The sequence below is a fragment of the Alexandromys fortis genome, unplaced genomic scaffold, assembly GCF_014885135.2.
Source record: "Alexandromys fortis isolate MF-2015 unplaced genomic scaffold, M_Fortis_MF-2015_v1.1 scaffold_33, whole genome shotgun sequence".
NCBI lineage: Eukaryota > Metazoa > Chordata > Mammalia > Rodentia > Cricetidae > Alexandromys > Alexandromys fortis.
In genome coordinates, this window is record NW_026067917.1 from 14,486,322 (window position 1) to 14,512,020 (window position 25,699).

The 25,699-nt window shown below is 49.8% G+C and overlaps 1 protein-coding gene across 7 annotated transcripts in view; it reads right to left on the minus strand.

Moving 5' to 3' along the window:
- Window positions 1–25,699, minus strand: part of Cacna1b (calcium voltage-gated channel subunit alpha1 B) — a 158,809-nt gene that overhangs the window by 93,051 nt on the left and 40,059 nt on the right. For 5 of the 7 annotated variants that reach the window (XM_050139969.1, XM_050139967.1, XM_050139970.1 and 2 more), the window contains exons 7-13: window positions 18,738–18,841; window positions 17,328–17,443; window positions 16,527–16,583; window positions 15,695–15,787; window positions 6,647–6,856; window positions 3,001–3,113; window positions 352–464 (exon numbers count right to left, since the gene is read on the minus strand). In XM_050139969.1, coding sequence (XP_049995926.1) covers window positions 352–464; window positions 3,001–3,113; window positions 6,647–6,856; window positions 15,695–15,787; window positions 16,527–16,583; window positions 17,328–17,443; window positions 18,738–18,841 — 806 coding nt within the window. Of the gene's footprint in view, window positions 1–351; window positions 465–3,000; window positions 3,114–6,646; window positions 6,857–15,694; window positions 15,788–16,526; window positions 16,584–17,327; window positions 17,444–18,385; window positions 18,498–18,737; window positions 18,842–25,699 lie in introns of those variants that run through there. The other 2 variants (XM_050139968.1, XM_050139971.1) reach the window with 2 other exon arrangements.

The window sequence follows — 25,699 nt, forward strand, 5'->3', positions numbered from 1 at the left end:
CCCTCTTAGGGGCTCCCTCCCCCTGACCCCATGTCAGGGGCCCAGGCACCCTCCACAGACTCTCTGATTCTGAATCTGAACATGAGTAGATTCAGGAGTATTAGAAAACTCAAGAAGGGCCTGGAAAGAGCTGCCCTACCTCCTGACAAGGGTCACTGACCCCCTTGGGAGCATCTACAGGCCTAAAGACTCTTGTCACGATAGTCCCTCCATGTGCTGTTTACTACCAAGGCTGTATTTACGCCAGTAAACCCCAGCGTAAGCTTCCAGATGCCACCCATCCCCGTGTAATCCAGCCTCACACGTGGCCTCCATCCGTGTCCCCCAACCAGGAACACACAGATGACATACTTCGTGACTTTGAAAATCCTCAGCAATCGGAGAGCCCGCAGCACACTGATTCCAAAGGAGGTTCCTGGCTTGATGGCAGCCCAGACTACTTCAAAGATGCTCCCCACAATCACCTGAAATAGACAGCATCAACACAGGGCACATCTGTACCTTGACACATGTGCAGAGATGGATGAAACTGACACACGCATGCACATGGCCTAGCATGTGCACTGGTCTGGCGGCATCTCTCAATAAACACCCGCCCTGCCTCCTGTCACGAGCATGTGTCTAACAGGGACTTGGGAGCACAGGGGACACAGCACAAGACACAGATACTGTGGTGTCTATCTCACTGCTCTGGGCTCTTCCTATCAACTGATACACTGCAACAATGGCTCTCCAGTAGTGTGGAAGCACTCGGGGGACCAGGAACAGAGCTGGCAGCAGGCTGAGCAGTGAGCCTAGTCAGCAGCCTCCAGGCAGGCCTGCAGTGAATTCTCTATACCCGGATGAACCTGGGATAACTTAGGACCTCACTAGAGCCAGGCAGTCAGGTGGGACACTCTAGAATCTGTCACTCTCAGACACGGTGAGGCACTGTGTGCTCGTTGCTTTAAATCACTCACTATCGAGATAATGTTTCCAGGCAGGAAAAGTCAGCACAGGTTTTAGGGACAAAGTAGAGCACTGTGTACTAAAACCAAACACTATTAGCAGTTTCAGAGGCAAAGAGCAAGCACTGAGCAGCCTGTCAGTGAAAACATAAAGTGCCCTGGACACTGGGAACACTGCCACCAGGACCTACAAGAGGACAAGACAACCAGAGGCGCTGTGTGCCGTGGGCCCCTGGCAAGATGTCCGGCCACACCATTGCCTGCAAATGCGGGAGGAGCAGACAGTGAGCTCAGTAAACGGTGAGGTGAACTCTGCTCCAGAGATGTCCAAGCCAAGCACTACAGGACTGCCTGGACTCTGCTTAGTCAAGGCAAAAACAATCACCAGAAGGGAGCCAGGCCCTGCTGATTCAGAAAGTGCCCGGCCTTCCAGATACCAAATGGTGCCAACGCTGAGAAAGGGGGTCTAAAGACGAATCCAAGAATAAATAACACCATGACTTCCACTCGGATCTGAAAATGGCTTAAGGCAGTTCTGACAGGGAAACCAAAGTGTGACTCCCAACTCGGTCCTGGTCAGTGTGTGCCTCCCAGGCCAGCTGGAAAGGAGTCAAGACATTAGAGTGGACTTTCTACCTAGTCTTGAGGACACTGGGGTGCAATACCAACTCTGTGCTGAGGAAGACATTGGGGTGTACTACCAACTCTGTGCTGAGGAAGACATTGGGGTGTACTACCAACTCTGTGCTGAGGAAGACATTGGGGTGCACTACCCACTCTGTACTGAGGGGGTAAGAGACTGAGGTGTGATCCCTGCTTGTTCCTGAGACGGTGAGTGCTCCAGGAAGCTAAAGGATGCTAACCTTAATGCACCTCAAGGAAACATGAGCAAAGGAGTTGGTTTTTATCTAACAGAATAAACTCCAAGAAGGTTTATAATATAGCCATAAAAATAACCTTCAATGTCCAATATGCCTTTAAAAGAAGTGTATACCAGGCACACCAGGATGGCTGAAAACGACCAAGCAATAAGAAACAAAACGAAGTCTCTGGGGCGCGAGACCACCCAGCAGTGAAGCACATATACTGACTTCACAAGGAAGCTGAGCTCGCTTCCCAGAGCCCACACTGGGTGGCTCACAACCACTTGTAACTCCAGCTCTGGGGACATTCGACACCTCTAGCCTCCGTAGGCACCTACACACACATAATTAAATCTTTCTTAAAAATAGGTCATTTGATTCCCAAAACTCTACTGACAGGGACAGCCTAAGGAAACTGTCCTGCTGCAAAGAAGGTCTTCTCGCAGACAGAGAAAGAGCTCCAGGGGCAGAACCGGAGCCCCGAGGACAGCCATGCTTCCCCCCGGCCAAGTCTCCCTCACTGTCTGCTTCCAGCATTCCAAGTCATTCCCCACGGCTGTGGGCCTTCCACTCATCACCTCGGCAGGGGCCAACTGGACCAATCCCGGGGCTTCCGGCTATGCACATCCTGCATGTTCTATTGTGCGGCCCCACCCTGAGCCTGGTGTCTACTCCCGGGATGAGCCATGGCAACAGCTCTCACTGAGGCCTCTCTGACCCACAGAGGTTAGGAGACGACCAGGCCAGGCCTACCACATACTCTCCCAAAAGGCAAGTCTAGCAGGGCAAACTGTTCTTCTCACAGCCACAGGTACAGCTATCCAAGCCAGATTGCGGGAGGGTGGGATGCTGGACCACAGTTCCCAAAGCTCTACTGGGAAAACTGAATTACTAAGTGACAAGGTCCCAGGTACAGAAGGAGCTACAGAGCATTGCCGTAACTGTCAATCTATACGTAGGATCAGGGAGGAAAGGGCACATCCTTCAGGAAAGCAGCTGTTGACATCTGGCCACTAGGTAGAGCTGGGAGGGGCCTCCCTCTACAACTCCTGTTACCTCCTGGTCTCTCGCAGCCTTCCTGGCTCACACAGGGTCACAGAGCTCAGCCCACTCTGAGTATGCATAGGGGAGGGGCTGTGCACAGCTCAGACTCACCCAACGGAAGGGACCTAGTGAGGCGTCTTACTCACCCCAAAATCAAAGCAGTTGAAGGAAGACCTAAAGTAGCTCCGGGGCCCTAGGCCATACATCTTCAGGGACATCTCTGTGAGGAAGAGACCCAGGAAAACAAACTCTGCAAAGTCTAGGAGAAGTCAAACAAGAGAAGGTTTAGTTCAGGCTCCTCTCACCTGGCCTCTAGCCCAAGCCTGACATCACCACACCTCTGAGCCTTCTGGGCTTGGTCTGTACCCCCTTCCCTCACCCCCCACTCTGGCCACAGCTCAGGAGAGGGATAAAGAATTGAACAGGAGGAGATGCACCAGTCTCAGTCTATAAGGTAACAAACGCTCAGAGTCTGTAAGAAACAACGACAGGATCAACTTAGGAGTGAGCTGCCTCAGGACACTTCAGAGGAGGCTGGGCAGCCCAGTGGCCTTCTGTGCTGGTCCATGTTCCAGTCTCCACTAGGGATCCCAGCCTCCTCCTAAAAGACTCCCACGAAAACTTCCTGGCACCCTTTCTTAGGACCCCAAGAAACCAGGTTTGATAACTTTACACATGTGTCTGTCTCAACTACTACTAAATGGATAACTCTCCACCACCCACTAGTATGGGCTTCCAAAGATACCACCAGTGTTTGCGACCTCTGACCAGGGCAGTCGCTCAGAACCCAGAGCAGAGCCACACAGAGCACAGAATCATAACAAAGAACCAAAGACGAGTTTCCAAGAGTCCTGTCACAGAAAGCCATCAGCCTAACCATCCCAGGGCCTCTGTCAAGGACGTGGGACCGTAAGGAGACATAGCTCCTGATAAGACAGATGATACTCGTTCTCCATGCCAGTGTACCCCGAGATGTGCCTGCACCCACCACTCTCCAAAGGTCAATCTGTGCCCATCCAAATGCTCCATGGGGGCGAGTTTGCAGCAGCTGCAATGCTAGCCACAGCGTCACACAGAGAGGGGAGGCGTCCATTTCATACCCCAAGAGCAATTCAACCCAGCAAGCTTGCCCTCAGAGCCACTGGGAAAACTGTCAGGTACCCATTTCTAACATGGGATCCAAATAAGCAGGAGGAGCCTACTGGAGACAGGACCCTCCCGGTCAGGCTTGACACTGCCCAGGTGACCAACACTCAGCCTGACTGTTCTAGTCAGCAAGTAGTGAGATATAGGGGAAAGCTATAGTGACACCTACCAGCCCGGAACAGCTCGGCAGACAGAGGAGACACACAGCAGAACGAGGGGACCCAACCCTCCTATCTGAGGCCCAGAATACCTTGATACCAAAAAGAACAACTCCTGCGCCATGGAGCTCCCCGGGGAACTGGCATACCTCCACCTATGTGCTAAGGTGAGGCTGCCCACGCACTGAGCTTGCTCTTCAGAAAAATAAACTGAGAGGGTCTGGACAAGAATTGCAAGGAGTTAGCAGAAAGAGGTAAAAAAAAATGCCCTGATATCCTGACACAGCGGCCACAGCATTAGACACAGCCTTCCTCTGAAGCAGTGAAGGGCTCCTTCATTCATCCCTGTATTACTCATTCAATTGGCACCACAGCCGACAGGAGCTGTCATGGGAGACAATACTCACAGTTTTCTGTCGGGCTTGCAAGCTAAAGGGAAGCAGGGAGAGGTAATTCAGTGTGTCTTCCTAAGGTCAGTGAGATGCTCAGTGGGGAGGGCACCTGTCATCTCCTGACAGCCTGAGTGGACTCCCCAGCACCCACATGGTAAAAGGGGCGAATTAACGCCCACAAACTGCCCTCTGACCTCTGAACAATCAGATTTTTTTTTAATTGTTTTGTTTGGGGGTATTGCTTGTTCTTTCTAGTAAGAGGCCATTATGCCATGGAACAGAGGGGTAAGACTTCATAGGGCTCACGGGATGACAAGACTCCACAGTTTCCCCCTTCATAATCTAAGTTTTGGCTTCCAAGGTCCTGGTAGTGCTCTGGGATCATCAGGGGCATGGGTACCCTGGCGGACAGAGCCCATCAGTAGTGTGGCAGCGCTCCCGCTGGTCTGTTCAAGGCAAGGCTCCCCTACCTTACCGTGTCAGCCAAGTTACCAAATAACGCCTCAGACACAGGGCAGAAACACTCAGATCCTGTAAAGGCCCAGCATCCTTTAGCAATTTTCCCTCAACGAGGCCAAGAGAGTCAAGGATTACAGAAAACCACTAAGAGAAAGCACCAAAGGACCAAGGGGCACATCGCCTGGTGGCCTACTCCAGCCTAACCCAACACTGGGGCAGCTCCAGCCTTGTGCTTCCCACACATCAGACACGCAAGCAGACAATGCTCTTCAGCATGTACAGACAACCCTGCTCAGATAGCAAACACCCAGGAGAACTGAAAGGCTGACAAGATTCCACCGGCTTCCTCGTGTACAAGACTGAACAACTGAGCGAGCAGGCATCAGAGTCTTTGGTTCCCACCTAACCCCAACGGTGGGAAAGATGTGAGCCTAGAGAACCAACAGAAACAATGAGCTCAGTATTGAGAAAAGTCCTGGGATATCAAACCACAAGCCCTAGTACACAGGCGCTGGAGGCCAGGCCCTGTTGCTGTATAGTACACACTAACCCTGATCTTCACCCTGCCCTCGGAGCATAAGTCAGGCTGACAGCTGATGCCACCTCTATCCCTTTAGTCTCTACTGCTGCTACGCCTTCACCTTATGAGGCAATAATACATCTCAACACACAGTTTAGGAAGCTATAGCCTAGAATCCTCCTCCCAAACAATATGCACAGGCAGACACGTGACTATGGGGCTGCCAGTGCCTACACCAGACGGGAGCCCTTCAGGGAGGGAGCAGGCTGAGTGGTCCTCAGGATAGGAGTGTGGTAACCAAAGGCCACCATAAGGACGAGCACTCAGCCAGCAGAGGCCAGGATGGAGCCTCACTAGGTCAGATCGGGCTCCCCCAGGAGGACTCAGGCAACTTTTGGCACACAGAGCCCCTCGGGAGAAAGTGAAGGTAAACTGGTCCTATTCCTCCACACCCACTGCAGACAAGAGCAAGCGCAGCTGAGCCCCGAGGAAATGGGAACCACACACTGACTGCAGAACGCTGGTAGATTCTCTGACACTTGAGGGAGGCTGGAGGGGTCGTTCTCTGAGGATCCACTCTGATGTTAGACAAGCATAGGAAGTCTCAACCCTCCAGGGTCCCCCGTCTGCCTTCTCTGAACTGTGGCTGGGGCCAGCTGAACATTACTCAGAGCCTAGTGACTAGTGAGAGGCTCATGATAGGAGACAAGTTGGCCCTGTGGGAAAATGGAAACTCCCCAGTTCAGCCCACGGTAGAGACAGAGAGATCAGAAGAGCCCTGGGAGAATGCAGAAACCCAACTCTGCCTCCCTGGGCATCCAGGGTAGCAGTCGTAGCCTTAGGGCAAAGAGACAAGGAACTTGGTCACTAGATGACTGGGTCTACTAGTCTGGCTTGCCCCTGGTCATCCCTTAAGGATCCCCCATTTCATGTCATAATACAGTCATGATGGGTATCTGGCCAGATCAATTAAGGCTGGGGGATCTTCAGGCCCTGAACACAGGCCAGGCCTGTGACTGTGCAGTAGAGGTGGGGGTGGCATCCAGCGCACCAGGGTCTCCGGGCTACAGAGCAAAGCGGTTGAGAAGGGCCTCCGAGAAGGGTCTAGAGTACGTACACAGGGCAGTGGTGAGCCGCTGAGGCTGATTATAGTGCACCATGGCCACGCACAGGGTGTTCAGGGCCACCACACACAGGACCACCCAGTAGAAGCTCTGTGCTTTCACCATACGCCGGATGAAGAACCGGAACATCTTCTCCTTCCTCCGGAAGTACGATGAGCTCTCTGTCTTCCCACTCTTGAGGCTGGCACGAGCAAAGGGAGACCCTGCAGGACAAGTCTTGATGAGGGCTCAGGGAACAGTGGGCACCCAGGACAAGCAACCACCCACCTACCCACATCCCCCTCAGGTATATACCTACTCCTGAGCACTCAGAAGACATCTTCCTGACCACAGGCAACTAAGCTGCTTACCTCCATGCCCCTGAACAAATTCTATCCCTTTCTCATTTCTCAAGTTAGGGAGTCCAGGGCTACTGGGTATCCCCAAGACCCTAGTCAACTTCCAAAAGGATATCTCTAACACTGGTACCCTCTGCGGTACTCCAAGATTTCCCCCAAAGATATACACCCACCATGAATCTCACCTTTGGAGCTCTGTAGTCTCTGGCCTTCCCCTTTTCCCTATAAACCTGGATCTGCAACCACTGCCCACCTGTTTCTTAAGCAATTCCTCTGGAACACAGATAAATGTGTTTATGCGTAGCGGCAGCTACTAGCATATCCAGAGCCCTAAATACCCATGGTCTAGAAAGTTTGCTGACCCTGCTGCAATCTGACTCCAAATACAACAAAATGGCCACCTCCTCCCACCTCCAACATTCACTGTTCCTGCTCCACCTTGGCCTTCATCTGTTGCTTTACACACTGGCTCCTGAGTTTGAGTCTTGGCTTCAATGTTACCTCTACAGTGTCCTTTTCTGATGCTCCATCTAAAATATGGTCCTCAATCCACTCCCAACAAGGACAATAGCCTCATCCCCAACAGTCACTGTGCTTGCCAATGAGCCCTGTTAACACGGATGGCTTCCATAAATGCTGACAAAAAAGCGAGGCTGGTCTCTGGGTACCTGAAGTTCTGGATGGCTGGGAACAGTGAAGGGCACAGCTGTGTCTAGATGCCAGTGCATCTTTCTTCAAGTCTGTACTACTGCCCTAGTTTCTGCACAGAGGGCCTTGAGAGCAGCTGTTTCTATGTGTTCCTCTGAGAGCACACACTGCACCCCAGCTAAGGGACCTCTGGGCCTGGCAGGGGGGGGGGGTGTCTGTGAATGGATGTAGAGTATATGTTTTTCCACACACAGTGTCTACATGCCCAGGCTTTCAGGGGCACACTGAAAATATTATCAGTCTGGGGAAATGGAGCCAAGCCCCTGAGCCTCTGGAGGAACTTCTCCATAGGCAAAAGCTTTCACGACGGTCAGGACCAAGAGGAAGGTGCAGAAAAAGTCCATCAGCCCACAATGACTTCCAAGGCCTCAACAGCCAATGTCTGGTTCTGGATGTCACAGCAACACACATCCACAGAAGGCTGTGCTCCCTCACAACTCGCCACTGAGCCAGCCTCAGGCTCACATGGGCACCGTAGGTGGCTAATTCCACAAATAGGTGCCGAATCATACGAAGAAGCCTCTGGGCCAGCGCTGGGAAGGGCTGTGAATATGGCACTGTTCTTCCCCACAGGGCCTGGGAAAGGCACCCCTGTACAGACAAGCAAAGATCTGCACCAGGCAGGATAGCAGATGTGTAGAGCAAGGCACTGCCTCAAACCCACACACCTATGGCACACATGGTCATACAGAAACCTCAGTCATACATACACATTCAGAACACATCTAGCTCACTGGCTGGAGACCCAACCAGATGCTCACACACTCAACAGCACCCAGCAGGAACATACATACACACACAGGGCCACTCATAATACAGAGCATGTGCAAACCACTGTGAGCGAGTCACTCAGCAAAGTCTTGGGGGGTTAGGGGGGACAACAAGACCATCCACACCCAGCTCACCATACCATCCAAGAAAGGGGCAGCAACTCCTGTAGGAAGGCCTTACAGGAATGTGTCTTTTTACGACTATCAGCCACACACCATACTCCTCTCCCCTACACTGCCCTTGAAACACCCCTCCCCAGCTCCTCACTCTAAATACATATTCAAGGCATGACAGGGCCCTCAGAGTGCAACCTGAAGCCACTTCTGCTCCTTAGCACCAAAAAAAAAAAAAAAAAAAAAAAAAATAGGTGCTCCAGCCGCAGATACACAGAAGCCTGGCACCCCTGGGCAGGAAGCATAGGCAACAAGGCCAATACCTCTAGGGCACCTTGTGAACCTGGGTCTCTGCTGCATTTTCCATCAGGCAGACCATGTGTGTTCAAATCTGCTGTAGACAGCAGCTCCAGTGAGGTCCCTGGTAGACACACCATTCGCCATGTAGGCTATGAAGGAACCAGCGACTAGGACCTTCTTTCACTCCTCTGTGCTTCCCAGGCGTAGCTAAGGTCAGCACATAGCAGCTATAATGAAAGCACGCATAATGAAAGAAAGAGACACGATCTGTCTTCACGCTACAAGTATGGGAGAGATGAAAATAATCCATGAACAACAGCGGGCCTAGCCAGCTACACAGAGTCCCCCCAATCAACTATGAGGAGCAGCAGTGAATTCAGGTCCTCCTGGGCCCTCATCACACTAGTTCAGAGCCATGAATACACTGATACAGGAGGGGCTACCCCCGCCAGGCTCTAAGGAAGGTATTAAAGACAAAGGATAACCAAGATCCACACCGCCACTGACTACCTAAGACCACCGGAAGAGAGAAAGCTCCAAGCACCCTTCCAGCCTAGCTGGACTCTCTTAGTGGGTGGCACTGAGAGCGACATGGTCCAAGCCCCACGCCAACATCCTCGGGTTCTGTGGGGCAGGGAAGTCATCTCACAGCCCTGTTTAAGGATAGTACCAAGTTAATCAAAACAAAGAGAATCTCAGAGAGAGAAAGAACCTGTGTTGTCTGAGTAAGAATGGCCCCCATAGGCTCATCTCTTTGAATGCTTGGCTCCTGGTGGGTGGAATGTTTGGGAAGAGTTAGAGGTGTGGTCACTGGGGATGGGCTGTGTGGTACCAGGCTCAGTCTCATCTCGCTCAGCCTCCATCTTGTGGATCAGATGTGAACTCTCAGCTACAGCTGCAGCACCATGCCGGCCACCATGTTCCCAACCATGATGGTCACAGACCAACCCTCTGAAATGGTGAGCTAGGCCCCAATTAAATTGAAGCAGAGAGAGAATTTGGGGTTCAAATTGAACATCAGAAAAGCAAAATTGCCAGCCACTTGCTCTTATCTCTACCTCAGTCCGAAATGGAGATCCTGCCTCCAGAAATCTCAGCATGAGACTGTGTCTGAAAGATGTCTCCTCCCGTTTTATAATCCTCTCTAGGGCTGGGATTGGAGTCATGCACCACTGAGATTAAAGGCATGCACCGCCTGGTTTCTATGGCAACTAGTGTGGCTACTGGGACTAAAGGTATGTGTTACCACTGCCTGGTCTGTAAGGCTGACCAGGGGGGCTGTTTTACTCTCTGATCTTCAGGCAAGCTTTATTTATTAAAATACAAATGAAATGCCACTACATTAATGGTTCATCTTAAAGTTGCCTTGATCACAGTGTCCCTTCACAAAAACATAATAGTTGACTAAGAGAGGCTTTTTAGAGAAAAAAGAATTTCATTTCTAAGCCATTCAGTCAGTGAAAAGAGATTAAATAACCAGGTGGACAAACAGTCCCATGATGGCAAGCCTGACCCTGACACTGAGGCAGAAAAGTCAACAGTAACCAACCACTATGATGAAGCCACAGCCCGGAGCCAAGGAGGAGCTGTCCACAGCAGTCCAGGTACCACCCGGTGGTGAACAAGGGAAGGCCCAAGAACCATGGAACACAGAGTCTGCGCCCTAACATCCTGCTGAGGGGCACAAACAGATCAGGGGCACGGTGGGAAAACAGGAAACTATCTGGAGAGGAGCGCAGGAAGCCCACAGCAGGGGCTCAGCAAGGGACCAATGGCGTGCAGAAATTCTGCAAAGGCCACGCCCCCGGGTGAGGGGTGGGACAGAATAAATGGAGACAGCAATTCAGTGACTGAGGTACAGAAGGAAATAAATCCAGGAGAATATCCTTTGCAGTTATGAGAGCAGGTAAGGGAAAGGTCATCTGTGGCATGGAGCTGACAACCAGGCATGGGAACATGACAAGCGCCATTCCATCCAGACAGCAAAATCAAGATGAGGACCAGACAGCACAGAAATAACACAGAGAATAAAGACAGAGCAACCAGGAAAGAAGTCACGTTAGACCCACGACTAGAGCTTGAGGGAAAAGCGAAAGGCAGTTAAATACATCTTATAAAGGAACGTCATGTATGTGCTGGCTGGTCTCATGTCAAGTTCACACAGCTAGAGTTACCTGAGGAGGGAGCCCCAGCAGAGAAGACACTTCCATAAGATCTGGCTGTGGGGCATTTTCTCAGTGAGTAATTGATGGGGAAGGGCCCAGCCCATCATGGGTGGTGACATTCCTGGGTTGGTGGTCCTGGGTTCTATTTGAAAGACCAACCAAGCAACCAGGAAGCAGCACCCTCCATGGCCTCTGCATCAGCTCCTGCCACAGATTCCTGGCCTGTTTGAGCTCCTGTCCCACTTCCTTCAGTGATGAACAGTGATGTGGAAGTGTGAGCTAAATAAACCCTTTTCTCCCCAACTTGCTGTAGGTCATGGTGCTCCATTGCAGCAAAGGAACTCTATCTAAGACATTATTCTAAGAGGAATAAAAACGAGAAAATTGCCATGTAAATGCAATCCAAAAACACTGATAGCAACAACAAAAGAACAGAACAACGGCATAACGTCAGACAAGATGGAGGCCGGGCATTGTGCCTATAATCCCAGCACTCGGTAGGTACTTGGTTACATAGTGAGTTCCAGGCCAGCATGAGCTACTGAGTGAGACCTTGTCAATAATTAATAATAATAATAATAAAGCTAATGTCCGGTGGCGAAAGAAGAGACCCTGTGTGGTGACACGGAAAGAACCGAGGGAGGCACGGAGAGTGCAGCCTCACAAACAAGGCTAGAATACAAGACAACGCCATTTCAGAAGCACGCAGCAGGAACCCCAACAGCACCCCTCCGAAGTGACAGTTCTGCAAAGCAGAGACCAAAGAACCTCATTTAGCAAGCCTGATAACTCTCAGCTACAGGACATAGACTTTCTGTTTCTGCTAATGAAACATTAAGATTAGTTACAAACCTTAATTTGAAAATTTGTAAAATTCAGGAGATTTATAGGCCACATTTCCCAACCATTATCTAATATGATTTTATCAAATTAAAGAGCATCCAAATATTGTGCCTCCTTGTCAGCTAAGAAGCGAACTCCTCGATAACCTCTGGCTCAAAGGGGCAGTAAAGAATATGATGCGGAGGCCAACAAAAAGGGAGCTCTCATGGCAGAGAGGAAGGCACACAACCCAAATGCCTTCACTATTTACAAAGAAAAAAAATGAAACAAATGACCTGTGTTTAAGAAGTTAGAAAGGGGCCGGGCGGTGGTGGTGCACGCCTTTAATCCCAGCACTTGGGAGGCAGAGGCAGGCGGATCTCTGTGAGTTTGAGACCAGCCTGGTCTACAAGAGCTAGTTCCAGGACAGGCTCCAAAACCACAGAGAAACCCTGTCTCGAAAACCCCCCCCAAAAAAAATTAGAAAGGGGCTGGAGAGACGGCTCAGCACTTAAGATTGCTTGCTGCTCCTGCAGAGGACCCAGGTCTGCCCCCCAGCACCCACGCGGTGACTCACAATTACCCGTAGGCACACACTATGCAGGCAAAACATTCATGCACATAAAATAAGTATTTTTTTTAAGAAAAATAAATTTAAAAAATAGAACTGGAGAGAAAGCTCAGGGGTTGAGAATGCTCAGAGCTCTTGCAGAGGTCGCGGGTTCAGTTCCCAGCACCCACATCAGACAGCTCACTCCACCTGTGACTCTAGTTCCAGGAGATTCCATGCCCTCTAGCCTCTGCTCCTGCACCCATGTGGCACAGGTTAACTCACACAGGCACACACACATAAACCAAAGTAAGCATTTTTTTAAATAAATTAGAAATTAATAGACCAAAACAATATAAGATTTAATAATGACAAAACAATAAATTACGAATGAGGAAAACAATAAAATTAAAAATATGATCCAAGAAGTCTAAAGAGCAGGTTGTCTAACATTCATCAGTACATACATGCTAATATGTGATATGATGACAATGACCATATGTCATTCTGTGTGATCCTAATGAGAAAAAAGAGAACCCTGAGGATACTCAGCCAAAAGCAGCAGAGCCATGCTGACAGGGGCTGTGTCAGCCACAGAGCAGCGAGCAGTTTGCACACACAACACACATACACACACCTGTGAGAGCCTGGCCTCCAACAGACATCTACGACACCTGTGCTCCCGGCAAACCAAGACCTTCATGCCCCAACCCAGCCCACAGCCCCTCTCCTAACCAGAGCTCCTCTGCCCCTGCTGTTCCTCAGGCAAAACCCAGAGCTTCCTTGATGGCCCTCCTCCTCTCAGACACACCTGATTGGACCGTCTTCAAACACGTCCGAGCATTTTCATCTCCTCCTCCACTACCTCCAAAGCCAGGCACAGGACCCCTCCTCCTCTTTGATTAGGACAGTGCCCTTCACTAACTGGCTTCCCTGCTTGGGCCTTTCCCCGGATCTCTTTACCCTCAGCATCCCAAGGAGACACAGTTGTTTCCATAAAAGCCAGACAACAGACCTTTAGACCAAAGATGGGCACCTGGAATCCTTGCCCGGACATAGCCTACCTATAGCCTTTGACATTTTTCATGAATGCTAGCTCCATTCCTGGCTCAGGGTATGAATACCTGTTTCTAGAAGGTTCTTTCCATTCTTTCTCAGCTCCATACTCAAGGGTATGCTTTTGTCCTGAGGCCATGAACTGTGACATTACATGGAGACCCTTCAGGTCCTACCCTTCCCGCACCTCCCCTCCTCTGTCACAGCTCCATCTGGTGTGCTACACATCTGACGCCACCCGTCCCATCTGATGCTTCACTGCAATAGACACCCCAGAGACAAAGGGCCCTGATCATCTGTCCAACACAACAGCTCACATGCCTCAAACTACTCCTGGAGCAGGATGGGTGTTTCCTGAATATTTACTGAGGGAATAAACACACAGATGACTAAATGCAAGAGGGACTAAATTAAGAGAATGCTACTTGCAACTCTATAGGAAAAAAACCCATAGATTTCTTAATAAAGTACAAATTACAAAACTGGCCCAAGTCCATTCCACCCCCGTTTTTCTGGGACCACACAGGCTGTCAGTTAAAACTCGCCTATAAATGACTACAGTGTTCTCTTCAGTGTAACATCTTTAAGAATTCCTTTGAGGAATCCTTATAATGTACCTTGATCATAGTCTCCTCCTGCTCCTTCCCCAGCTCCTCCCCACCTCCTCCAAACTCCATGCCGCACCCCCACTCCCCATCTCCTCCAAACTCCATGCCTCACCCCCACTCCCCACTTCCTCCAAACTCCATGCCTCACCCCCACTNCCCCCACTCCCCACCTCCTCCAAACTCCATGCCTCACCCCCACTCCCCACCTCCTCCAAACTCCATTTCCTTCTTTACTTTTTAAAAAATAATCCACCAAGTTCACTTTGTACTGTCTGTATATGCAAGGTTTGGGGCCATCCAGGAGAGTGTGGTCAACCAGCCAACCGGAAGCCATACAATTTTAAGTCTTTAAAAGCATATTACACCACAGTTAAAAAGAAAAAAGAAAGAAAGAAAAAAAAAGGGTTTTCAAAATTTTTAATTTATTTTACAAAATCAGAATGTAGGTAAAATTATGATCAAAGAAAGTTATCTGAATATAACAATAATTTTTGAAATCAAATTTATATCTGTAATATCCATTGGCCTGTCATTACTGTAGAATGAACACAAACAACTCAACAGAAGAGCAAGTAAGTGGCTGCTCACTCCAGGAAACAAGAGGGTCAGAACGACCAGCAGTCAATAAAACAACAGCTACAGTCCCAGTCAAAGACTGCTTTGTGCTCAACCATCGCCTCCAAACTGGGGGTGGGGGAAGAGGATAGAGGTGCACAATGGCGCATGCCCTTAATCCCAGCACTTGACAGGCAGAAGCAAGTGGATCTCTATGAGTTCAAGGCCATCTCAAACAAAACAAACAAAAAACCTGGAAAAAGTTTTTCAAGGAACAGGCACCGAGGTAAAGGGCAAACATCTTTTTGAACTACTAATGAAAGATACTAACGCTGGAATTCTCAAAAGTGCAGACACCGAGGGTAGAGACCCTCGGGAACCTACCCTGGGAAACCTATCTGTGGAGACAACGGCTCTGGTAAGAAAACACAAACACTTACAGTAATTTAGGGCAACAATTCTCATAATGAGAAAAAATAGAAATAAGTAAGTAGCCTGGCTGAGGGGACAGCCAGAAGCGGGAGAGGGGCACACAGTGACAAGCAGGGACCAGACTCCAACTATAACTGTACTCTGGGACACTCGGAAGGACTAGGCAGGCCAGGTGGGGTTGCTGTGTGGCATTGGCATGGCTGGGAGCTGTGCAGGAGACCCAGAGCTGCGTCATCCTGACAGAATGAAGCATACCAACGCTTTCAGAAGGGAAATGCCAAGTGTTTGGGGCACTAAGAGACCTAAAGTTCCTCCTGCTCTGAAGGAAAAATCAACCAGTCTTGCTTCACTACGTGAGAAGGATGGCCTAGAGCCAGGGTGTTACAGCCCAAGCCAAGGAAGACTTGGAAAGGAGGATCAACGGAAGACAAGCGGAACCTACTGTCCCTTTCAACCTGGTTCTCTGACCACAAAAGTAGCAGCACTCAGAGAAGGGTACAGCAGGGAGTGATCAGGCAGCGGAAAGGGAAGACCCAGCAGTATGACAGAAGGAGCCCATATCTGCACTACATATGCATCCAGTTAGGGCCTGTACCGCCTCAGGAGGCGCTCCAGAGACTCACCAACAGCACAGAGGTCTACAAACCGGTCCTCCCCCTCCTCCGCGTGGATCAGGTCATTTCGGCTCTTCTTGGTGGCAGCTCTCTTCAACACTGCTTTAAACAATGGGTAGTGGAGACCAGCGTGAGTTGAGCATCAGGTAACCCATCTCAGGGCGTCTTTCAGCTGTGTGGCACTATCGTGCCTGAGAATGGCCCCTTTATCTCTCCGTTCCTGCACTGACACTGAGGCAAAGCAATTCCCTGACCCTGACCCTTGGGCCCTTCTTACTCCTCACACGAAAAGGACATGGAATTTTAAGGGTCACCCTTCTTTCTCTTTCATCTGAGGAAAGGACACTAGGGAGGCCTGACCACCAAGAAGACAGAGACACATCCCTCTGGGGCCAGGCGAGGGATGCAGAGGTGTAGGTACAGATCTGCTCATAGTGGGTGACCTGCAGAGATGACAGCATGCCATGCTGTCTGGTCCCAACCTAAGCCTGCCTGTGGCTAGAACTGTGCAGGCACAGCAGGTGCCCACAGCAGTGGAGGCCCCCAACTCTACTAAGGGCCCTGGATGGTATCCAAAGTCTTCTGTGGCCTTGGGGATAACCATAACTCCAGAGGCAGACAGATAATCTTAAACCCTGCAGGTATGAAGCTTCTAGAAGCAATGTTGTCCAGTTTAGCTTCCAACAAAGTTAACGTATACATGAGCCATAAGCCCAGGCTGCTCAGATTCTACGGCTCCTGTGTCACTATGACAGATGGAAGGACCTAACATGGCACAGTGTCCCAGAGAAGCAGGTCTCTGAGCGCCCGCTATGTGGGGAGTGTTTCTGAGATCACTTACCATCCAAAGGCGACTTCTCTTCTGCATTCTTGTCCTCCTCTGCCAACATGACTTCCTCTGCGAGGGGCAAAGCTCAGGTCAGGGCCTTTCTACACATCCCCAAAAAAGGGGTTCATCCCAGGGAAACCTGGGAAAGTAGTCTGAAAGCACCTGCGTGCTCCTCTGGACACACCCACTCCAGCAGGCTGTGACTGTATGCCTTCTACCGATATCCAAACCATGCCCCAAGCAGAGGCCCAGCTACCATCACACGTCCAACCTAGAGATTGTCCTGGACAGCAGCTGGAACTGGGAGTTACCACTCAGGACGCATTTCTAAGACTCAGGCAGGAGGGCAGCCCACACGGAAGGGAGCTACCAGCATGGATAGACCAATCCACATGGAAGAGAGTAGCCCACAGAGGTAGCAGTTCACACTGAGGAGAGTAGACCTCATGGAGGGAACAGCCCACATGAAGAGGAGAAACTGCCCACATAGAGAGGGGCAGTCAACAGGGATAGAGATAGCCCTATGAAGGGAATTTTCCAAGGGGAGGGAGCAGCCACACACAGGGGAGCTACTTTACTGGGGATGGAGGAAGTAGGTTAGATTTAGGTTTACAGTGCCCAGAACAAGGGCGATAGAAAAACGCAGGGCAATAGCAGGGTACTCAGACCCAGTGTGAACTGATCCTCCATTCAGAGGGCTTCTGACTATCACGGCCTTTTTCCCCAAGCTCCACCCCAGAGCCCAGGGATTCCTTGATGGCAGCAAGGTGGACAGTGCACAAAACAGAAGTACAGCTGCCCACACAGACTCACCGGCCTTGAAGATCCACTCCAAGTACCCGTTCAGTTCTCGCTCAATCTGCTGCTGCCTACGGAGCTTCAGGAAGGCACGACGGTTCTCTACTCGCTCCCGCTCCTTGGCGAACTCTCTATATCACGTAGGAGAGAAGAGCAAGCAGCTCCAGTGAGCGCAGGTGTGCAGGACAGTGTTGCTTCTGGAAGCTTCATGACTGGAGGCAGGCTCCTGCCAGCGCCCACGTCCTCACCTCACCTCACCCACCGCATGCTCTGGCTCCATTTCTGGGAATCCCTAGTCCTGTGTCGTACTCCTCCCTACTGCTGCGCCTCCAGCCTCCTGTGCTCTGCTGAGCTGCCAACCTCCTGTGCTCCACCAGCCTCCTGTGCTCTGCCAGCCTCCTGTGCTCCGCCAGCCTCCTGTGTTCTGCTGAGCCGGCTCTCATCCATCCTCTACCTGGCTCATTCCTAACCCTCTCTCTGAATCTCGGTAGAGATGCTCCATCCTCGGGTGCCTTCTCAGCCTTAAATCTCATCAGACTAATTCTACTCTGTCACTGTGTAATATGAGTAAGAATGGCCCCCATGGGCTCGTATCTGTGGTGATCTGAGTAAGAATGGTCCCAGAGGCTCATATATATGAATGCTCAGTTATTAGGGAGTGGCACTATGAGAGAGTTTAGGAGGTGTGGTTTTGTTAGAGGAAGTGTGTCAGTGGGTGGGCGCCCCTGTCATGCCCAAAGAGTCAGTCTCAGTTAACCAGTCAGTCTATCTCTGCCTACCCCGCCTCTCTTGCTCTCTCTCTCTCTCTCTCTCTCTCTCTCTCTCTCTCTCTCTCTCTCTCTGTGTGTGTGTGTGTGTGTGTGTGTCAGGATATAGAACTCTCAGCTCCTGCCTGCATGCTGCCATGCTTCCCCACCATGATGATAATGGACTAAACCTCTGAAACTATAAGCCAGCCCTAATAAAATGCCTTCTCCTCTAACAATCTCGGTCATGGAGCTCCTTCATGCCAGCAGAACAGTGGCTGAGACAGTCACCTACACTGGAGGTCCAGGCAGCCCCTGCAAAGGTACCTGCAAAGTTATGCTAGTGATGGCTGCAGCCATCGTGGGACGCGTACAGAGACCAGAACCACACTGGCGCTGGAGCATGCTCCTCTACTTGTACTCTTTATCCTGGCAGCTGCTTTGGGTCCACCAGGCTCTACTGCCATCCACCCTGGAAGCCAAAGGCCTGGTCATTAGTCTTCAGGGCGAGACGAATGGAGCCATCCAGAGAATCTGCCGCTCAGGTAGGAGCAGAGTCAGGTCAGGCCTGACCCCATACCATCTTTGTGATATAACTTCCTTGGCCAATATAAGCCCAGGTGCAGAACGGAAGGGTGCTATGTGCCCACGGGCCCGCCTCACAGCCCATGGTTCTTACCCCGAGAGCACACCCAGCACTAGGTTGAGCATAAAGAAGGAGCCGATGATGATGAGAGGGATGAAGTACAGCCAGTTCCAGGTGTTGCCCGCTGCATCATTCGTCTGGAAAAAAGGAGGAGATGAGAAAGTCGGCAAACCACATCCGGGTGCTTGGCCTCCAGGCCTCCTCAGGAAGGTCCAGGCAAGGAGTCTGGGTTTGGTCAGACCTCTTCCTGCTCCTCAACGCCTTCCCTGAACAGAGGCTTCCAGAGGACCAGGAAAACCGCACGTCTCCAGCCAGGAGCAAGTCCAGAGAGCCAGAGGCTGCCCAGGATACACTGAGGACTACTTGTCTGGCCTCTGTCTGGTAGGACAGTTATTTGAAAGTATTGATGGCCTCCCTGAGCAGCTCCCAAGATACTTCCTCGTAAATGGAGCCCCATAGGCTCCATGGTTAGGGTTAGTCCCATCTGAGCATATCTTCAGTAGGTCCCCAATTCAGACCACAAGGGCCTCCACACTGCATTCTCCACTAGCCTGTAGAATGTATATCTCATCCCATGCCTGCTCACGATGGCTCAGCACCCAGGCATGATCTGAAGAGCTGAAAATGTAAAGGCCATCCCCTTTGCTTATTATAACAAATCACACTGAAGAGAAAGCTCTCAGGAACCCAGCTTAACTCCACAGCTGTTTTACTGTATGGACTCCAGTGGACCTGGCTGAAGGGAGCGGTGACTCTCTTTCTCCATGTGTATCTACGGCGTGGAGTGGATGCTGAGGACGGGCACCTTTCGGTAGACAGCAGGACACCTGAGCCCTGCTCCAAAGCTAGGCACCAAGGCACTTGTCAGGATCTCTGCCCTCCAGCCTGGCAGATTTGCAGGCTCTGTTCTTAAATAGCCCTAGACACCTAGCAGCTTAAAACTTCTGAACACTGACTGCAGGCAGTCACCAAAATACCTGTCTCAAACTCAGAAATGACACTCAGAATCCCAGCTCTCAACTGTAGTTCATACTCCCATATCCCACACCTCTGCACAAACATACCGTGCCTCTGACTCATGGGCGAAACAGCCACGGAGAGCAGCAACCTCCCTGCAAGTCCACCCTCAGAACAATCCTCCTTGACAGCACTGCTGCAGCCCCGCCCGCCCCTCCCCCACAGAGCACTCATATTTCTCCTCGTAGATGGTAGATCGTCCTCTCCACGAGCCAAGCCACTGCACTTTCTCCCTTCTTCAAAGCAAAGCACCAGGACTTCCACTTCTGGGAAGCTAAGTAGTCACATTCTCCTCCCTGCTTCTACTAAACAGGATCGATTCTTTTGAACATTATATAGAAGGAAGCATAGGAAAGTTCTAGAAAAGGTAGACCAGCTCTGACCTCAAGACCTAAGGGGAGCTCCCTGGGTTTTGTTTTTACCTCATATACCCCAGACTTCAAGCCAAAGAAGCTGCACCTCCATTCCTTTTATGAATTGTTGGCCAGAGCTAAGAGACCTCCAAAGTACACAGCCTATTGTTGTTGCCCGTGGCTACCCCCTAGACATGGAAGGTAAGTCCCTATTGCTAAAGAAACCATGTACTTCAGAAACAGGGCCCAGAGACCCCTGAGCTAGAACTTTCAATCCCCCCTCCCTTATGGTACCAGAAGGTGCCATGCAAGTTTCCAAAGGAGGTAGGCAACCAACAGTCCTGCACAGCTATGATGCCTATGAACCACATAATGGCCATGGCATGACAACCCTAAGGGCGCAGTAGTGGCACACATGCCTGGGCGGTAACCAGTAGCTCTCTGATTGGACTTAAGACCTGCTCAATAAGGCAGATGCCATGCCTAGTACTGGAGACCTAGTTAACTACTCAGTGTCAGTGAAGTCATGGTTATTGGAGGAGAATCTACAGCCACTCCACTAATTTACTAAACCAGCATAATTCCTAACAAAATGCTATAAACATCTGTCCTTATACCCACAGATAAGAGTAGTCATCAACCTTCATCAAGAAAACTTCTCTTGCAACAGATGGGTACCACTACAGCAAAACATAACCAATTAAAATGCAGGGATGTGGAGCCCATACATCTAAACCACGCCATACCTAAGAACACTGCAGAGAGGAGGCAGAAAGACTGTAAAGAGACAGAGGTTCAGTGAGTTTTCTGGAGACTGTCTCCTAGGAACATCAAAAGCATACATGCAAGCACAAAAACACAAACATGAACAACCAAAACAGTATGTCTCCTTCAGAAGCCAGCAACCCTGATCTTAGGCCCTGAGAAAAGCAATTTAGCTGAAGCACAAGACAAGAACTTCAAAATTGCAAGTGTGACTATATCCAAAGACTTCAAAGAGGACATGTATAATAACAAAGACCATGAAAAAGATGAATAGCTGAAGAAAATAATGAAGACAATTCAAGACATAAGAATATAATTTTTTGCATGCTTTTCTTTTTTTAATTAATTAATTTATTTATTAAAGATTTCTGTCTCTTCCCCACCACCGTCTCCCCTTTCCCTCCCCCTCCCCCAATCAAGTCCCCCTCCCTCGTCAGCCCAAAAAGCAATCAGGGTTCTCTGCCCTGTGGGAAGTCCAAGAATATAATTTAACAAAGAAATAGAATCACTAAAGAAACCCAGAGAATCAAGCTTGAGTAAAATGTTAACACCAAAAAAGATATATATGGTATTTCTTCCTACATATACTAAAATCAGAAATAACACAAGTAGTGAGCAAGCTCCTGTTGTCAGAGCTCTAGAGGAGCTCCTGTTGTCTAGAGACAACAGACAAGGAAGTCTGACTATGGAGGGCAGGCAATCATCCAGGGTTGGAATATTCTGTGTCACATCTGTGTTAGGAGCAAAGCCCCAGCTGTGATATTGACTATGGTCTTTGTGATGATTGATATTGGCTGTCAATCTGACCGGATCTAAAATCAACCAATTGGCAAGCTGCTGGGCACTCCGATGAGGAATTTTCTTGACCAGATTATCTGCAGTGGGAGGAACCTCCCTAAATGTGGGTGGCACCTTCTGGGAGTTCCCAGATAAAAGGAGACGGGCAGACCTTCACTCTGCTGGCAAGTTCATCTGTCCTATAGCTGTCACTGCTATATGTCTCCGCTAATATTAGAAACAAATTCTCCAAGCTTCTAGTGTAGAACGAGGACCAGCAGCTCTCTAGAACCTTCCAGGCCTTGAGCACCAGGTTAGGACTGTTGAAATATCTTACTGTGTTGGACTGAGCAACCAAATTCTTGGCCTCTCTTGTGTGGCACAGTGGTTGCTGGGACAACTCAGAACAAATCAAGTGAGCCAATCCATAAGTTATCGTTTAGTACATATTCATTCCACCGATTCTGTTCTCCTGGAGCAGTGGTTCTCAACCTGTAGGCTGTGACCCCTCTGGGGTCCAATGACCCTTTCACAGGGGCCACATATAGATATTATGCATATCAGATATTTACATTAAGATTCATAACAGTAGTAAAATTATGTTATGAAATAGTAAGAAAAATAATTTTCTGGTCACCACAACGTAAGAAACTGTATTAAAGGGTCGCAGCATTAGGAAGGTTGAGAGCCCTGTCTAACACAGTCTTTCAGGTTATTAGTACTGAGAAGAGGAGAAAGGGCAGAGATACGCACGGCCTTTCTGTACAGCAGCTGGTAATGTCACAGCACTCTACAATGGACTTCACTTTTCCACGCCAAAATCCCATCCGTGTAACTGGGCATCTTCTGTGCCCACTCCCACTGTTCTTCTCCCTAGACATGGCAGTCTGTACTGGCAGCCTCACTTCTTTGCCCTTCCCCTTCAGCCCATGCATCCAGGATTTCACCCACAGCACCAAGAGTGCTCTGGCCGAGGCTCCCTGCAGCCTTCATCTTCCTGTATACTAACGGTCAGATTTCTCTTCCCTGGTTCTTGGCCCCAGCAACATCTGGCTCCTCTTCTTCAAATGTTCTGCTCTGCTTCCAGGACCAGCTCCTGGCATTCCTCCTGCCCTCCACAAGCTCCACCACCACTCTTTGATGGTTCCTATCTCCCTGGCCTCCAAAGGGAGACTCCTACTAGGGAGAAACGGTAGGCATCTTTCTGTCACTGCCCTCACTATCCAGGTACTCTCATCCTCTCCCATAATGCTCTATTTCTCAACACTGTCCACGTGTTAGTAATTCAGTGTACATCCCATTCCTCCGCTCCTTCTGAGCTCTCTTCTAGGGTGAAAATAGTTATTGACAACCTTACAGAGTCAGAACAGCCACGAGCTGCCTACCACTCTCCACTAAAGCAAAGCTAGAAAAGCACCTGCCCCCAGCTCTTCTCAGCCAATGGCAGCTGCTTTCCCAGGAGCTCCAACCACATAACCTCTGCATCTACTCTTGTCCCCTCCTCCCATGTCCATCAAGAAGCAAGTCCTGCTTCTGTGAACATCAAATAAAGCCTTATACCCACTCCTCAGAATACTTCTTTCCTGAGGTATGTGTAAATAGCAGGCAACAAAGCCACAAAGTGAGGTATTATCCCATCATTCCTTGAGCTTTTCTCATGTGCCTGCCTGGATAAAAAATTTAGACAAGTCCCATGACTTCTCCAATAATACCTCTGGCAATCTGAACAAGAACGGCTCCCATAGACTCATATATTTGAATTCTTGACCCCCAGTTGGTAGAGCTGTTTGGGAAAGCTTAGGAAGTTTAGCCTTGTTGGAGGAGCTCTGTCACTGGAGGTGGGTGCTGAGGTTTCCAAAATCCCATGTCATTCCCAGTTAGCTCTCTCTCTGCTTCGTGCTTACGGATCAGGTGTGAGCTCTCCGCTAAGTCTCCAGCTCTATGCCAGCCTGCCTGCTACCATGCTCGCCACCAGGATGATGGCCGCACCCTCTGGCACCATAAGCAAGCCCCAGTTAAATGCTTCCATCTTTAAGCTGCCCTGGCTCTGGTGCTGTGTCACAGCAGTAAAAAGTAGCTTAAGACAGAAGCTGGCACTGGGACAGAGATATTACTGTGACAGGCCTGACCACACTGTTTATTGGAAAATTGGATACAACTTTGGGACCTTGTTCCAGGAAGGTGGCTGTCCGATGTAACCAGGGATTAGTGAGCCATCCTACAAGGAGCTTAGAAGTCAACAGTGCTGATAGCTATGTTGACTGTGGTTTCAGAGGTGAGCAATATTAGCAATTAGGATAGAGAACATTCTTATGTTATTTTGGCAAAGAATGTGGTTGTTTACTGCTCCTGTCCTGGGAATCTGCCCAAGGCCACAGTGAAGAGTTCTGGTCGAGTTTCCTTGGCAGAGAAGATTTCAGACAGCCTGATATTGATTGTCATATGGTTATCAGTGATGACTCTTACGCGGTCTACAGTGAAAAAGAGCAACTGGGGCAAAAAGAAATACAACTGTAAGGTGTGAGGAGGAAAAGAGTGCCAAGCTTTGTGCTGAAAGAGGTAGGAGAGGGGAGAAGGGAATAAAGGGAGTGATGCCCTCAGGGCCAGACTCCACCCAGCCTGCCACTTGTGAACAGAAAAGGCCTAAGGAACTATCTGTTCCTAAAGTCAAAGCTCACACAAATGTAATTCAAGAAGGGAGCCAGGTTCCAGTCCAAGCAGGCAGTAGAAGTTGGTAGCATTGGTTGTGTGGTTCTGGCTTTAAAGCCATGATTGGATACAGGCATAAAGGGATCATGGACTCTTCCTCTGCAGTTAAGGAGAACTGCTGAAGCCAGATGTGTGGCAGGGGAGTCCCTGCATGAAGGTCCAGAGAGACCATTGAGTAAAGTTATGAAAGCAAGGCCTGGATTGTGCTGGAAGACTCCAAGACATTGGATGTGCCAGAACCATGGGATGTCTGCCAGGAAGAGCAACATACAGGGAATGGACCCAGCCTAACAGAGAGAAGTGTGCTGCAGTCAGCAAAACTGGAAGGGCAGAGCCATTAAGACTTTGACAACAAACTTGGATCTATCCCTATAGGTCTGGAATCTGCCCTGCTGGTTTTGAGTCTTGCTTTGGTCAGTATTTCCTCACTATGCCCCTTTCCTCTCTTCTGGAATGATAACCCATACTCTTTGCCACCATATATTGGAAGTATATAATTTGCTTTTTGATTTTACAGGGGATCACAATTAAGAGGCTGTATTGAGTCTCAGAAGAGACTTAGAAATTTTAAATTGTGTTGAAACTATGAAAGACTATGGGGACCTTAGAAATTGGACTAAGTTTGTTTTTTGCATTACGGTATGGCCACAAGCCTATGGGGGCCAGGGAGTGAATGAGAATGTTCGTATATTTGAATGCTTGGTCCCAGCTTGTGGATGAGAAGATTAACATGTGTGACCTTGTTGGAGGAGGTGCGCCCTGGGAGTAGACTCTGGCGTTCCCAGGTAGCATGCTTTCCCATGCCCTCCCCACTTACACTTGTGGACCAGACATAGACTCTAGCTGCTTCCTCAGGGGCCTTGGTCATGGTGTTTGTCATGCCAATATTACCACTTCACATTAAAAAAAAAAAAAAGTTCGGATTTGGTAATCAGAGGTGACCAGTCCCAACTGCTAGCAAACTGCCTAATAAATTTCTTGCCAATAGCTGCTCTCCTGAGCTGCTCGCCACAGCTGGCACGTTCAGTGGGCAAGGCAGACAGGGCCCCTCATTGTTCCCCTTCCTCAGCTGCCTGTGGAGATGTTCACCCAAAGCTGTTAAGGCAGGGGAAGGGAGAGCGGAAGGGATTGTCCTAAGGTGCTTCCCTGAGACACTCCCTCTCTCTGGCCTGGCAGGAAGGTACCAATGACAAAGCCTCACAAGTCACTTCTGCCATCTCTTCTGGAGCTCCATTGTAGTCCACACACTTGCCAAAGCAAAGGCAGGTAATTTCCCCACAGTCCCCTCCCCAGCTGTGATCACCCGCCATAAGGACATGCTGCTTTCAGGCTGCAGTTCTCCTAACTGCACTGGTCAAGGAGACATGGCTTGCC